The 14515-nt window shown below is 39.5% G+C and overlaps 2 protein-coding genes across 6 annotated transcripts in view; one reads left to right on the forward strand and one right to left on the reverse strand.

The window, feature by feature from the left end:
* Positions 1 to 800: 800 nt before the first annotated feature.
* LOC133490192 (gastrula zinc finger protein XlCGF8.2DB-like) lies at positions 801 to 8768 on the reverse strand. 2 transcript variants are annotated; one of them, XM_061799959.1, is made up of 3 exons: positions 8260 to 8768; positions 7699 to 7795; positions 801 to 2761 (listed from the first exon to the last, which is right to left on the reverse strand). In XM_061799959.1, the coding sequence occupies exons 2-3, from the start codon at positions 7706 to 7708 to the stop codon at positions 1641 to 1643; spliced, it is 1131 nt and encodes a 376-aa protein (XP_061655943.1). In that variant the 5' UTR covers positions 7709 to 7795; positions 8260 to 8768; the 3' UTR covers positions 801 to 1640. The 2 variants fall into 2 exon arrangements, with proteins under 2 accessions (XP_061655943.1, XP_061655942.1); XM_061799958.1 differs by lacking the exon at positions 7699 to 7795 and having other exon boundaries at positions 8260 to 8766.
* Positions 8769 to 12596: 3828 nt separating this feature from the next.
* The window catches only part of LOC133490184 (gastrula zinc finger protein XlCGF57.1-like), a 28673-nt gene continuing 26754 nt past the window's right edge, over positions 12597 to 14515 (forward strand). For 2 of the 4 annotated variants that reach the window (XR_009792125.1, XM_061799943.1), the window contains exon 1: positions 13033 to 13163. Coding sequence is in view for 2 of the 4 variants with exons in the window: in XM_061799941.1 (XP_061655925.1) it covers positions 13037 to 13163 (127 nt within the window). In the remaining 2 variants the exon portion in view is untranslated. Of the gene's footprint in view, positions 13164 to 13186; positions 13464 to 14515 lie in introns of those variants that run through there. The other 2 variants (XM_061799941.1, XM_061799942.1) reach the window with 2 other exon arrangements.

The following is a 14515-nucleotide window of genomic DNA, read 5'->3' on the forward strand; positions in this document are numbered from 1 at the left end:
CTTGTACCTGTACTACAGAAGTGCCTGTGTCATCCATAGGAACTCTTTTTAAATGTCTTAGAGGCATTTGTGATGCAATCAATTCAAAATTTAACTGACGAAACCCATTTATACTGTATATGCGGGAAGGAACACTTAATTACCTCGTGGGATGAAGTGGCAGTCTTTTTTCCTCAAGGAGGCATTTCAACAGTTGATTTTTTTTTTATTTTTTTTTTTTAGAACTAGAATCCTTCCAAGATGTTTTTCACTGTCTAAAAAAAAAAGCATGCAGACTTTCAATATAGGCCATAATTACACCACAGAATAGAAGTTCAATGAGAAAATGTCATCGGCTCCTGCTCGTTACGTGTCAGGCTGTGACAGGCTGTCGTGTCCAAAATGTGGGTGGGCCAAAAGCCGAAATTTCTGATTCAGCGTTTGTTTATTGCAGTGGCCTCGAATGCCAATTTGAGTCACCACCAATTGGAGAAATGATATTGAGTAATTGTGAAGTGACTTAGATGACATCGTGGCTTACTTGTCAAATTGGACTGAACATTTTCTTGACCTCATATATTTTCTTCTTTTCCCCATATCTTCTCTTTTGCCAAATGGAAGACACCTAATCCCACATAGTTTATATTTACACCTCAATAAAAAACAGATTTAGATGGCGCTGCCCCACCATCACCAATGTCAGCCTGTTCTGCCCACAGGGTTAGTTTTAACTCTGCCGTTATTACCAACAGTCCCTCATTAGGCCTTTGTAACTCACGGTTGTGATGGACAATATTGCAAAAGAATCCACTGATACAAGCTCATTGAACAAAGAGATCTTTATTTGTCAACAAGCAATATACATTATCTACAAACAACTGTGGGAAATTGGAGAGTACAAGTATGTTACAAGACACACAAGAAATTTGTCTCCGGGAGTTGGAGCCACTCTAGTAGGACAACAAACAGCCAATATTACAAAATATACATAAAGAACACAAGTATGGCGAGTCATTGAGCAATGAAAGTGCACCACGAGTGTGGTGATGCTCATATAATGGCAATTTTGCATGATGCAGAGTCTGTTCTCAAGCAATTTAAAGTGACTAATAGTGAAATGATCTGGTGACGATCACACACAGGGACGATTGTGCAAACGGTGCAAAGAGTTCTTAAACACATAAGTGGCAAGGAGGAATCAACAACAGTAGGCAAACAGTGCCGAGTGATAAAACATTGAGTGCACGAATAATGTAGACGTGTCCCAGGACGTGCAAAATTGGCAGCATGTTATAAAGAAATTGTAAGTCAACTGTTTAAGAGGTTCATGGGAAGAGGGAAGAAGCTGTTGGAATGTCTGCTGATATTAGATTGCTTTGATCGATAGTGCCGACCTGAGGGAAGGATATTTTATTTCATATGCGTATATCACATATCCACCTTTCCATTTTACCACCAAGAGTTAAACTTTATTCAATTATTTCAATCTATCATTCTCTTATTTATGCATATCACAAAAACATTGGCCAAGGCGGATGTATTATTAGCACGAGTGCTAATTCTCAACAATTGTCCACAGGAGGCTTTTAAGAAGGTACATAGAATACAATCATTCTTTGTGGATGAACTGATGACACCTGCTCGGATGAGAGGCGAAACCTTCATTGATCACTGCTATTCTTACCAACACACTTGTGTCTCTTAACACTATCTTTCTTAGAGAATCTCTGACCACAAACTGAGCAGGAAAAGGGTTTCTCCCCAGTGTGGGTTCTTTTGTGTCTTCTTAAGCTTCCCCTCTGAGAGAATCTTTGATCACAAACTGGGCAAGCAAAAGGTTTTACCCCAGTGTGTGTTCTTGTGTGTGTTGTCAAAGTACATCTATGAGCGAATCTTTGACCACAAATTGAGCAGGCAAAAGGTTTCTCACCAGTGTGCGTTCTTGTGTGGACTTTTAAGCGGTCATTCTCTGAGAATGTTTGACCACAAACTGAGCAGGCAAAAGGTTTCACCCCGGTGTGCGTTCTTGTGTGTTTACTTAAGCTTCCGTTTTCAAAGAATCTTTGGCCACACACTGAACAGACAAAAGGTTTCTCACCAGTGTGTGTTCTTCTGTGACTTTTTAAGTTTCTCTTTTCAGAATATCTTTTCCCACAAACTGAGCAGGCAAAAGGTTTCTCACCCGTGTGTTTTCTTGTGTGTATTTTTAAGTATTCCTTCTGAGTGAATCTTTGACTGCAAACTGAGCAGACAAAAGGTTTCTCACCAGTGTGTGTCCTCATGTGTTTTTTTAATACTCCTTTCCAGGAGAATCTTTTAGCACAAACTGAGCAAGAAAAAGGTTTCTCTCCAGTGTGTGTTCTCTTGTGTTGATTCAAAACCCACTTTCTATCAAATATTTTCCCACACTGTAAACATTTCCAACGTTTGTTGTCAGTATCACCTTCAGACTGTTTATCATCATCAGTGTGAGGAGAGTGTGACGACGTGTCGTCACTATCGGATAGTGGAGCTAAGAGGCCGTCTGCTGAGGATTCTCCACAGTGGTCTCCATCACCTTCTATTGTCATATGTTGACATGAGCTGCTGCTGCTTGGAGGCTCCGGCCCTCTGCTCTCCTCACTTTGACCTTCATCTTCACTCTTCGAAGGGACACCAGTCAATGGCCACTTTTTGCTTTCCTCTTTCTTTTCCTCTTTAATTTGTAGGAACGCTTCATCCTCTTCTTTGATGTGTGGGGGCTCTGTCTCCTGGCACTCAGGACGAAGATCTTCACTGACATCTGCAAGACAAGATAAGCACACATGGTCCAAAACTCATTTCTTTTTTTTTTTTGCAACCTACTCGGTCCTCGATCATGATTGCATACTAACGCCTCCCACCAGAGATCCCATTGAGAAAATGAGAACAACAGAGGTGCTAGGAGTGAAGAGGGAAAATTAATTGTAGAATTGAGACCTCAATGTCATCATTTCATAACCATGACAAACACAGATATGATCAACACAGTTACTCTTCACAACTACACGTACACAGAGGCAGCACAAACACACCACCATGACTCTTTTGCCTCGTGCCTCTGCACATTTAAGACAAGTGAGATGTTCCTTAATATGGCGGCATGAGAACAACTTCCAGGTCGCTGATGAAGAATCAAGGAACTAGAAGCGAAAACTGTTGAAATTATTTTTGTTGTTGTCTTGTTCGGCTGTTAGGTAAAGCAGAAAGGAGGATCTGTATCCCTTTTATGCCGGAACAGTTTCACTGTGCCACAATGGAATTGTTAGGCTGCCACTGTGGTTCTTTGTATCCTGATGGGGTTTTATTGAAAATTTAAGTCGGACAGAAGAAAAGTTTTAAAGGGGAGTGACAGAGAAAAACAAAATGGAGAGACAGTGAAAATATATCTCAATAATATACGGAGAAACAACAAAAGACAGGACATTAGCTGTGAGAAAGATGAGGAAGTAAATCATTATATGCCTAGTACAATGACACATTAGATTCAAGTATTGTATGGGGCAGTTTTGCTCCACTCCGTGAAGGAAGGACAGGACAATATAGAACAGGACTGGACAGGACAAGGACAGGAGGGGAAGCATGCAGGACAGAGGTAGTGGACACGGCTGTACAACTGAAGTGTGGTGGGAGTGGCTATGTAAATTCTAAAAATCTATAGAAACAGAGTGCAAGTGAGGGAATACCTAGGAAGGTCGCATCGTTATGAGTTATATATCACAATGAGTGAGAGGCCCAACACCAAGTGACTTAAGTCCCAGAGGTGTGTATCTGCAGACACATGCAAGTGAATTGACACCTTCTCGCATGCACAGTAACCTTCAGAACTGACTTGTAATTACTGCATCTGCACCACGGGGGCTGAGGACCCCACCAAACCCACCCGAGAGGCAGGGTCGGGACGAAGAGCCCACCCGAGAGCGGCCCGGGGGATGTGACACAACTCACACAGAGGCCCCCCAAAGCCAGCCACAGCGGTCCAACGCCAATGGTGAGCGGCTGCAGGCTCTTCATCCCATGGTGATCAGGCGGGCGGAAGGTCAAACAAGTTGAAGACTTGAGAGAACGGGTGTGTCCGGTGATGTGGAAGAGGTGGGTGAGATACTGAGGGGTGAGTTTATATTTGGCTTTGAATTAGGTCTGCAACAATTAATAAATAAAAACCTATAATTAAAAGTGTTGGGCAGGTTTTTAATTATAGATTTGTTGTGTTACGCGATTATGACGTCTGTCAATCGCGCCATTGCACACAGCAGTGGACCCGGAGGATGCGGAGTCATGGGCATGACATATTTGCATCTGTAAACCAATCAATATGCTGAATTTGGATTGTGTACGCACTGCTGGTTAACCCGATTAACCAATCACAATCAAGTCCTGACACTTTCAACATACACAGAGGCAGACTGGAGACTAATGGCTGCCTGTATCTTAGGGTCAATTTAAGTGCTCTTTTATTGTAATCAAATAAACATAATTATGCTCATGCCAGCCAAATAAACTTGCGCTCATTATAGATTGAAGTCTGACAAGTGATAATATTCAAAGTCATTTTGAACATACAGTATACAGTGCTGTGAAAAACTATTGGCCCCTTCTCAAATTCTTATATTATTGCAGTTTCCCCACTTTAATGTTCATCATCAAGCAAACGTAAATATCTGACAAATATCTTTAAATGATGATTTCATTCATTCAGGAAAAAAAATTTAAAGTTACCTGCCCCTGTGTGAAAAAGTAATTACCTCCCTTGTTAAATCAAGAATTAATTGTGGGTAATCACAATTTTTGGTTAATTGTACTTGATCACACCCAAACCTGATTACCTCCAGACCTGTTCAATCAAAAAAATCACTTAAACAGAATCTGTCCTGACAAAATCAAGTTGGACAAAAGGTCTAAAAAGCTGCAAAAAAAAAAATGACACCATCTAAAGGAGTTCGGCTGTTAGGTCAAGCAGAATGGAGGATCTGTATCCCTTTTATGCCAGAACAGTTTTACTGTGTCAAAGTGGAGTTTTTAAGCTGCCGCTGTGGTTTCTTAGTATAGAGAAAAAAATTATTTAACATCTATCAATTTGGAAAGGGTTACAAAAGCCATTTCTAAAGCTTTAGGATTCCAGCTAACCCTATTATTATAAACATGGAACAGAGGTGAACAGAGATTACCCCGAAAAGGAACTCGGGACAACTTCTAAAGAACTGCAGGGCTCCCTTGCCTTAGTTAAAGTGAGTGTTCATGACACAACAATAACAAAGAAACTGGGCAAAAATGGCATCCATGGCAGAGTTCCAAGGTGAAAACTACTGCTGACCAAAAAGAACATAAAGGCTCGACTTATTTTTACAAGAAATAACAAATAAAAAAATCTTAATGATTCCCAAGACTTGGGAGAATATCATCTAGACTGCCGAGAGGAAAGTTGAGCTGTTTGGAAGGTGTGTGCCACGTTACATCTGGTGTAAATGTAGCACAGCAATTTTTTTTAATTTATTTTTTTTAATCAGTTTATTTGAAAGGGGACAATGCAATTCGGAAAAAGAACATCATACCAACAGTCAAACGTGGTGGTAGTGTGGTGGTCTTTGGCTGCTTTGTTCCTTCACGACCTGGACAACTTGCTATGATTGATGGAACCATGAATTCTGCCCTTTGACAAAAAAATCCTGCAGAATGTTCAGACATCAGTTTGTCACTTCAAGCTGAAGGGCACTTGGGTTCTGCAGTACGATAACAATCCAAAACACACAGGCAGTCAACTTCTGAATGGCTTTAAAAAAAAATACAAATTAAGGTTTTGGAGTGGCCTCGTCAAAGTCCAGACTTGAATCCAATTGAAATGCAGTGGCGTGACCTCAAATAGGCCATTCATGCTAGAAAACCCTCCATTTTTGCTTAATTCAAACAATTCTGCAAGGAAGAGTGGGCCAAAGTATCACCACAGAGATGTGAAAGAGTCATTGCCAGCTATAGAAAATGCTTGATTTAAGTTGTTGCTGCTGAGGATGGGCCAACCAGTTATTAGGTTTAAGGGCCCATTACTTTTTCACGCAGGGCCAGGTATCTTTGAATAGTTTTTTTTTTTTTCTTAATAAATGAAATCGCCATTTTAAAACAGCATTTTAAATTTACTTGGATTATATTTGTCTGATATTTACATTTGTTTGATGATCTTAAACATTAAAGAGGTGGCAACTATGTAAAAATATGAGAATTCGAGAAGGGGGCCGATACTTTTTCACGGCACTGTATAATCACGTAATTATCTTAGAGCAGTGGTCCCCAACCTTTTTTGTGCCATGGACCGGTTTAGAGTAGGCATTTTTTTTTTTTTTTTTTACCACGAACTGGCTGTCAAGGTGTGGCATATATACACAGCAAAAATAAATTAACACCACCAGCATATAAACAAATGAAGGTTAAATGCATGAAAAATACAACTCACCATAATGAATAAAATAAACTTTTTTTTTTTTGGTCATAGGCTCTTCTTCTGGCTCCTCAGGTGGCCGTTTTCCTTTTGAAAAGAAGCTCTCTGAAGACGTTTGTTTTTTACTCATTTTTGATAGTTTGGGGACGTATTTTTAGTAACGTATCGTGTAACCAACCTGTCCAGTCTGGTGTTGTTTTGTTTGTGAACGTTTCGTTCAAGAGAACAAATCTTTTCGGTGAACGTAATGACCTGGATCAGTTTATGAAATTATTGGTTCTTTGAGCTTGGCCGCCGCCATGAGCGAGTCGGCTGGCAGTTGAAACGGAACTGCTGGAGCGTTCTGTGCAGTCTTGACGCGTAACTGTTGCAGCGGAGAAGATCCGGACATTTTTCAAAATAAAACACATTTGACACGCAGAAACGCAATCAAACGGAAATTATATAAATTGGTCATTCCTTCTATGCGGCCCGGTGACAAATTCCTCATGGACCAGTACCGGTCCGCCGACCGGGGAGCACTGCCTTAGTGGATTGTTTTTTTCAAAGTCGCATGTCCCACCCAGTGGACATCTGTGGAAAGGCAGGGTAGCAGCATTCATCTGTTGATTCACTTTATTGTGAGTACATCAACAAAATACATTATTCATAGGTAAAGTATAACGTCACCGTATATTTTTTCATTATAATTTTTATTTTTTTCATTATAATTTTTTTAAATTATTTTTTCCATTAGAATTTGTATTTATATATTTTGTATATACAGCATTGAGGCATATGTTGTTAGCTTGCAACCTAAAGCAGTAAGTGTGTAAGTCCAAAGCTATAAATTATTTAAAATGGTACAATTGTAAGAAAGACACGCTACAGCTGGGAGCTCCAAAACAAGCCACTGTTGATCGCAAACATTTTTGCTCTGAGCACTTTATTTAATGGTAAGTTTATATGGTTTTGTTTCGCACCTTAATAGTATAATATTAGACGTCATATTGTTAGTATTTAATCCTTAGATTATTCATGAGGCACAAAATTAATGATGAAAGATTAAGATCACATTCGCTAATAACTTGCATCTCACTCTTAAATACTTGATGCCTATATTGCTTTAAGTGATATTTTACCTTTTATAGTGGGCCTACTATCATATACAAATCACAAATGAGATATGAGCCTAACGTTAAAGTGTTAAATAAATCATGCAAATACACATCATGCATCAAGTTTCACTGTCACCACATTTTCCAATCAACAGCTGAATGATTAACACTTACTTGTATACATCAAGAAACTTGTAAGCTTGCATTAAATCTTTGGTGTAGCCATGTCCATCAACCCAGGTGTATGTATTTGGCACCCAATTGTCCATAACTGCATATTGATCACACAAAACCTGGTTGCCACTATTGTACAGAAGCATTGCTGCATATCTTTGCTTGGCATCAGCTGGCACAAACTTGCATACGGTGATAAAACGCCACAAAAGTTAGGTGGTAATGTTTTTTCTCAGCAACTGTTATAGGAAGTGTTTGGGGTTTCTGCCAACCAATTACATGCCCATGCGTAGAATTAAAGTTGTGCATGACTTAACTAACTTATGCTTTTTTTTTTTTTTTTTTTTGCAAACCAGCCTAGAAGAGGCAAAAAGGGGCAAACATCTTGCAGGCGTTTTTACAAACAAACCATGTAAATTAAGAAATTGAGGAATAATCCACAGGGATGTTAATAATGTGATGTTACATTTAAGGCCACACAATGGCAGTCGATAAACATGGGAATATTCTTTACAAGTCAAAAGTATTTCCTAAACAAGAGAGAGTAAGAAGTGAACGGACCTGCTCTGCGGAGCACAATTCGAGGCTGCTTCCTGAAAAGAGCGTCCAGTAGTGGACCTCGTGGCCCGTTCTCGTCTTTTGGTCCACAAAGTTCCTCCTCGTACTCCGCTGTCCTACTTGCGCACATTCTCAAAACACTTTACGCTCACCACTTGATCTCTGCCGTTTGTTGATCACGAAGGAGTCTCTCGGAGCTCGGCGAATCTAAGCTAGCCCGAGAAGCTTCAACGCGTACCGACGAGTTGAACCGGACACGAAGATCGAACGAACGATGCTTTAGCTCAGTAAAGTGGCGAATGGAGTCCCGCGTCGTGACTTCAGTATTTTCAGGATTCACTAAGAATGATATAGTGAAGCGCGCGTGGCTGTTTCGTAAAAATAATAATAATAATAATAATAATAAAATTAAAAAAAAGAAGAAGAAGAAGAAGAAGAAGACGAGGTAGCGCTGCAGCGGACAATGTACAGCAACTCCCCCTTCTTCTTCGTAGTGTTTAACCGCGGTTTGCAAACTGCATTACTGCCACCCAATGATCTGTAATGATTACTGCTTTGGCTTAAACGCGGAGTCTGGCAGGGATGTCCAAAATCTCCTTTTTTTTTTTTTTTTTTTTTTACTTTGTACTCAATTACTCACAGATTATATAAAGTTTAGTCCACGAAAAGGTATCACAATTGCAAACAATTAAGTTATCATCAGCCAGCTGATGATACAACATTATTTTTTAAAAGATCTCTCACAGATATCTCTGTCTATTGGTCTGATAAATACCTTCTCTACTTCCTCTGGTCTTTGATTGAATATAGAGATCTGTGAACTTCTGGCTCTAAAATATTGTGACATCCCTTGTTTGTAATATACCTTTAAACGACTCTATTACTTACCTCTGTATCACTATCACCAAAGATGGAAAGGCCAGGTGCAACTCAAATTTTGATAAAATTATTGGGAAAAAAAACACACACACACACACAAAAAATTAACAGTGTGACTTATCACTTAGAGGAAGAATTCACCTGACACAGGCGCCTTTATTTCTTGATGTAAACAAAAAGACTTCAAACGATATAAACAAAATGCTTTTTAATTTTATTTGGAAGAATAAAATTCACTATGTAAAAAAAAAAAAATCAGTAATAATGAACTTGTATGATAATGCAGCCTTAACTTCTTGGACTTTCATACTTTACATAACACATTCATTATTTTATTTTTTTCTAAGTCAGGAGGCCTAAATTTACTTTTTTTCTTTTTTGTAATTAGAATATTTTAAAACTCCCCACAAAACTATCCAACTGTCACAAACAGACGCTTCTCTCATGGTCATAGATTTATAAACATAATTTCTCTCTGCATAAATATACTTAAGGAATAATAAAGACATTTTTTTATAGAAACAAATCCTTATTTTAGTTTCAGTGGTTTTCTAATAAAATTATTTTAGTTGATCAATTATTTAACTGAAATGGCTCACTTTTAACTTTTAACAATTTATTTTGAAATATGGAACTATTTCTCTTATTGAATTTAATATTGTTATAAATGCGATCTCTCCTGGAGTCATTATGCTATTTAAATGTTTGGCAGGTCAGAACACTAATTTATAAATATTATGTATATGTACTGTAACAGTTTTAAGTTTTGTTGTGTTGTCTGCACTCTTTGCAGATATAGATATAAGTGGCTTGACAATATTTGTTACAATGATCGAAATGTAGCTCGCTACTTTTATTTGTCAATTATTGCTTATTTATTAACTTTTGTGCGCGAGACTATGACTTTGACTTCCGCATTGGGAGCTGTTTGCTCCAATCCAATTTAAGCACGAGTGACGTTGAGTTCTTGTTCACCAATCAAATGACACAAGAAAGTCACATGAGCTCACACAATGTCTTCTATTGGGCTTCCGGGGCATAACCTAACATTAGCTAAACCAGCCCAGCTGATCGTCGTGCCTACGTGGCGGCCATGTTGGGAAGGTCGTCGTTACTATGAAGGCAATGGCGCACTACTCGTGTTAAAATTTAGATGATCGAGAAAAACAAAAACAAAAAAAGCTTTCATGTATTGTAGTATTTGTCTAGCACTGTCTTATCTGGCCAAACATTGATATTTCTGCCCACTTATAACTTGAGAAAACACTGTGCAGTAAATTCCACATGTAGTTTTGGCTGTGCATACACACACACCCGCACACACAGCAATATCAGAATTTGTACATTCACATTTTATTTTATTTTTATTTATTGATGTTTGTTTTTCCCAGGTACTCCGGTTTCCTCCCACATCCCAAAAACATGCATGGTAGATTAATTGAATACTCTAAATTCCCCGTAGGTGTGAATGTGAGTGCGAATGGTTGTTTGTTTATATGTGCCCTGTGATTGGCTGGCAACCAGTTCATGGTGTACCATGCTTCTCGCCTGAAGATAGCTGGGATAGGCTCCAGTACGCCCGCCTGAAGATACGCACTCTTTACTCAGTACTTCAGTAATTATTTCACTGTGTCCTTTTTACGCTTACTCAAGTAGTAATTTTTTGTTGGACTACTTTTTACTTGAGTCACATTATTGTCAAGTAACAGTACTCTTACTTGAGTACAATGTTTGGCTACTCTACCCACCTCTGGCGGGGACATCCTATATTGATACTCTTACGTTTAAACAACATTTTTGCTAATTCGATCAGCCAGTGTCGTATTTGTTGCACTGGTCTTTTGTATTTTCGCGGTGAGGTGCTGCGGGTCGTGGCCCCGGTTGCGATCCCTGCGGAACCGCGAAGCACATGTAACATCGGCGACAAGAGCTGATCCGCTAGTACATCTTGTATCAATTAGGAAACGCGCCTACAATTATTTAATTAGTTGACGGATGTTAATGTTAAATGTATTAAGCGACGGAGCAATGTTAGGGATTATGACACAACCCAGAATGAACTAACTTCAAATTCAGAAATGCCCAATAAAAACAGAAAAATACTGACCTTAATATTTTCCTTGAGGATGAGTTTGGGATTAGCCTTTGAAGTTGGTAATAGTGAAAATGAAGTCAAATAGACAATGACTTGAGTCAATTCTTTTCCAGAATGAGTGCTTAGAGGATGCTATTCATGTGGCTCAGCGTTAAGCAGGCATCAGGTGTAGGTGGAGGTGGGCCTGGCTCGTTGGAGCCCAGAACAAAAAAGCAAAGAACTGAGGCAAATTTAATTTTAATCTTAAATTTGTACATCAACATGTACTTGAGCAGTGTGAATAAATGTTTTTCTGCGTGAAGAAAATGTGTTTATTTTGCCTTATTGTACTCTTCAGGGCGGCACGGTGGCCGACTGGTTAGAGCTTCAGCCTCACAGTTCTGTGTACCCGGGTTCAATCCCCGGCCCCGCCTGTGTGGAGTTTGCATGTTCTCCCCGTGCCTGCGTGGTTTTCTCCGGGCACTCCGGTTTCCTCCCACATCCCAAAAACATGCATTAATTGGTGACTCTAAATTGCCTGTAGGTGTGACTGTGAGTGCGAATGGTTGTTTGTTTGTATGTCCCCTGCGACTGGTTGGCAACCAGTTAAGGGTGTACCGCGCCTCCTGCCCGATGATAGCTGGGATAGGCTCCAGCACGCCCGCGACCCTAGTGAGGAGCAGTGGCTCAGAAAATGGATGGATGGATGGATGTACTCTTCAATTTCTGGGTCGCGAGGAGTTAGGAACGTTGCATTTGAAGGACTTGGGATGCACCCAAAGTCTCGAACTTACCTGCATACTATTTACTGAATAAAATGAAGATGTGTCTTGCAAAAGCCCTTACATCTTTTTTTTTTAAATCTATGTGCTCTTTATAATGTATTTTTGTAATACAATCATCTGTCTTTTTGCCCCTTATTGTATGTCATCCCCTGGCATTCATGTTTGTATATTCTGTTTTCTGAATAAATATAAAAGAAATAAAGGAGTCAAGCTTGTTTTTCTGTCCTTTTTGTCTCTCACTGGAAGTTTTATCCCTCGCAGATGTTTCCGTTTGATACTATGTATTTTCAGCTGTTTTTTTCTAATGACATAATATTAATCATAATTATTGAGGCAAATTTTATGTTCACATTGCTATTGTTAACTAGGACTATTCTTGATGCACGTTTGTTTATAAAGACTAATGTGCTATTTATTTAAGATAAAAGTTGTACATAACTATTTTTAAAGTCTCCAACGTTACATTCAAGCGCCTTCGTGTAGTCTGTAAACCTCGTCGGTGGGCTGTTGCTTTAAAATACTGCTGTACTAAAGGATTGTGGATAATAAAGTTCCTATCCTATCATGACGGTTGCTCAGGACTAACAATGCTAAAGGTCGCACCGAGGTACTTTTACTTAGCATTTTTGAAATTTCAAACGACATATCATCCAAGTACTTCCGGTTCATCTCGCTCGGATAGGATAGGAAAGAAAAGTTCTGAAACAAAAACGAGAATCCGAAAAGGGCCGTAGATTTTTCCGTTGCACACGTTCTTTGTTTACGTCACAACCACTTTTGCCTCGACGGGCTTCACTAAATCTTTCTGACTCAGCACCGAACGTACCGAGTCCTCGACGCAGCACGTCCATCACTATTTCCCTGGACTAAAACACAATTTATTCACACTTCGTGTCCGGTTAAACCCTTCTCGGTGCACTTCGAAGCTTCGTGGCCTGGTTTAGCCTAGCTTAGCTTGCTAACAAAGAGACGCGATTGCGAGCAATACGTTGCTTAGCGGGGCTCAAGGTTGAGCGGAAAGTGTTGTGATTGTCGCGTGAAAATGTGTGCAAGAAGGACAGCAGAGTACGAGGAGGAACTTTGTGGACCAAAAGATGAGAACGGGCCACAATGTCAACTACTGGACACTGTTTGCAAGCTTCAGCCACCAGTCGGGTTACACACTGCAGGTTTGGTCAATTCTTACTCTCACTGACTTCTTTAGGAAAAGCATTCTAATTTTAATAATATTCCCGTGTTTCTTGACGGGCACCGTGTGACGTTACGTTTAATATGTTATTATGTACGCAGGGCCGTGTATGCACACACTACTTCCGCATTTGGCAAACCAGGTAAAAGCACTTCCGCCTAGCTCGGGAGAATGGCGAAATGGACCGTTTCAAAACACCCGTAGGAACTTTAAACGTCGACAATGTATTTTTTTTAAACACAAGGTGTTACCACATAGCCACCAGGGATGACAACAGACGGTATTTGGGCTTCTTTCATGTTTCCATGCGTGATATCGTATTTGTATAATAAAATTTACAGTCGTCCCTTGAGATAGGAGTGACCCGACTTACAGGTTTTCGAGATACGAGCCGTCATTCGGCCGAATTTCTGCTTTGACTTGTGAGCACAAACTTGAGGAAGGAATGCTCTACGATGGCAGTAAACTCAATTCAACTCACCTCACAAAAAGCCCCTCTTTAACAAACAGTGAACATTTAATCCAAAAATAGAGCTTTCAGTGACTTCCAGTTGAAGTTTATGGTCAAACCTAGCACAAAATAAACAGAATTACATGTGTATGTAAAACAACGACAGCTTTGCATAAGGAAAGTCCGCTAGCTTAATGCTAACAAACAACAATCAAATGAATAGAAAACGTCATTGATATGTTAAGAGTCACCATCGACAGTCACGGTTTTAGAACCCTTTAAAGGTCCCGTATTTTGGCTATTTAGACCTCCATCGAGTGACTCGTTTAACATGGACTTGGTATAAAACTGTCAATTTCATTTAAAAAAAAAAAAAAAAAAAAACCACATTGGTATTGTCATACAAATGTCCAGAAAAGGCGCCTCTGACAGCTACTTCTGTTTGACCCAGTTTTGTATCCGTTTTGACCATATTTTGCTAAGGCCATCCCCTTTCTTCTGATTGGTTGCCTCAATGTAGAAGACCCACTCGTGCGATCCCGTTTGTTATGTTGACAGCGCTGGCTTGTGAGCGGAAAGGGAATAAGCTCAAGAAATTCGAATGACCTCCTTTCAGACCTCTCGGCAGAAAAACGTGGAACTCAGGAGTGCGTGGATGATTTTAATATATATTTCATGTTTACTGAGGCACCATAGCAATAATATTACATCCCAAATCCTAGAAAAAGTTGTCAAAATATGGGACCTTTAAAAAACTGACATTTGAACGCACACGGTGGAACAACATATACTAAACAGATAATATAACATTACTCACAGGCATATTTTCTTCGTCTTCGACAAAAAACGACAACTATTACAGCAACTTACTGACCAATAGA

The sequence above is a fragment of the Phyllopteryx taeniolatus genome, chromosome 15 (assembly GCF_024500385.1).
Source record: "Phyllopteryx taeniolatus isolate TA_2022b chromosome 15, UOR_Ptae_1.2, whole genome shotgun sequence".
Classification (NCBI taxonomy): Eukaryota; Metazoa; Chordata; class Actinopteri; order Syngnathiformes; family Syngnathidae; genus Phyllopteryx; species Phyllopteryx taeniolatus.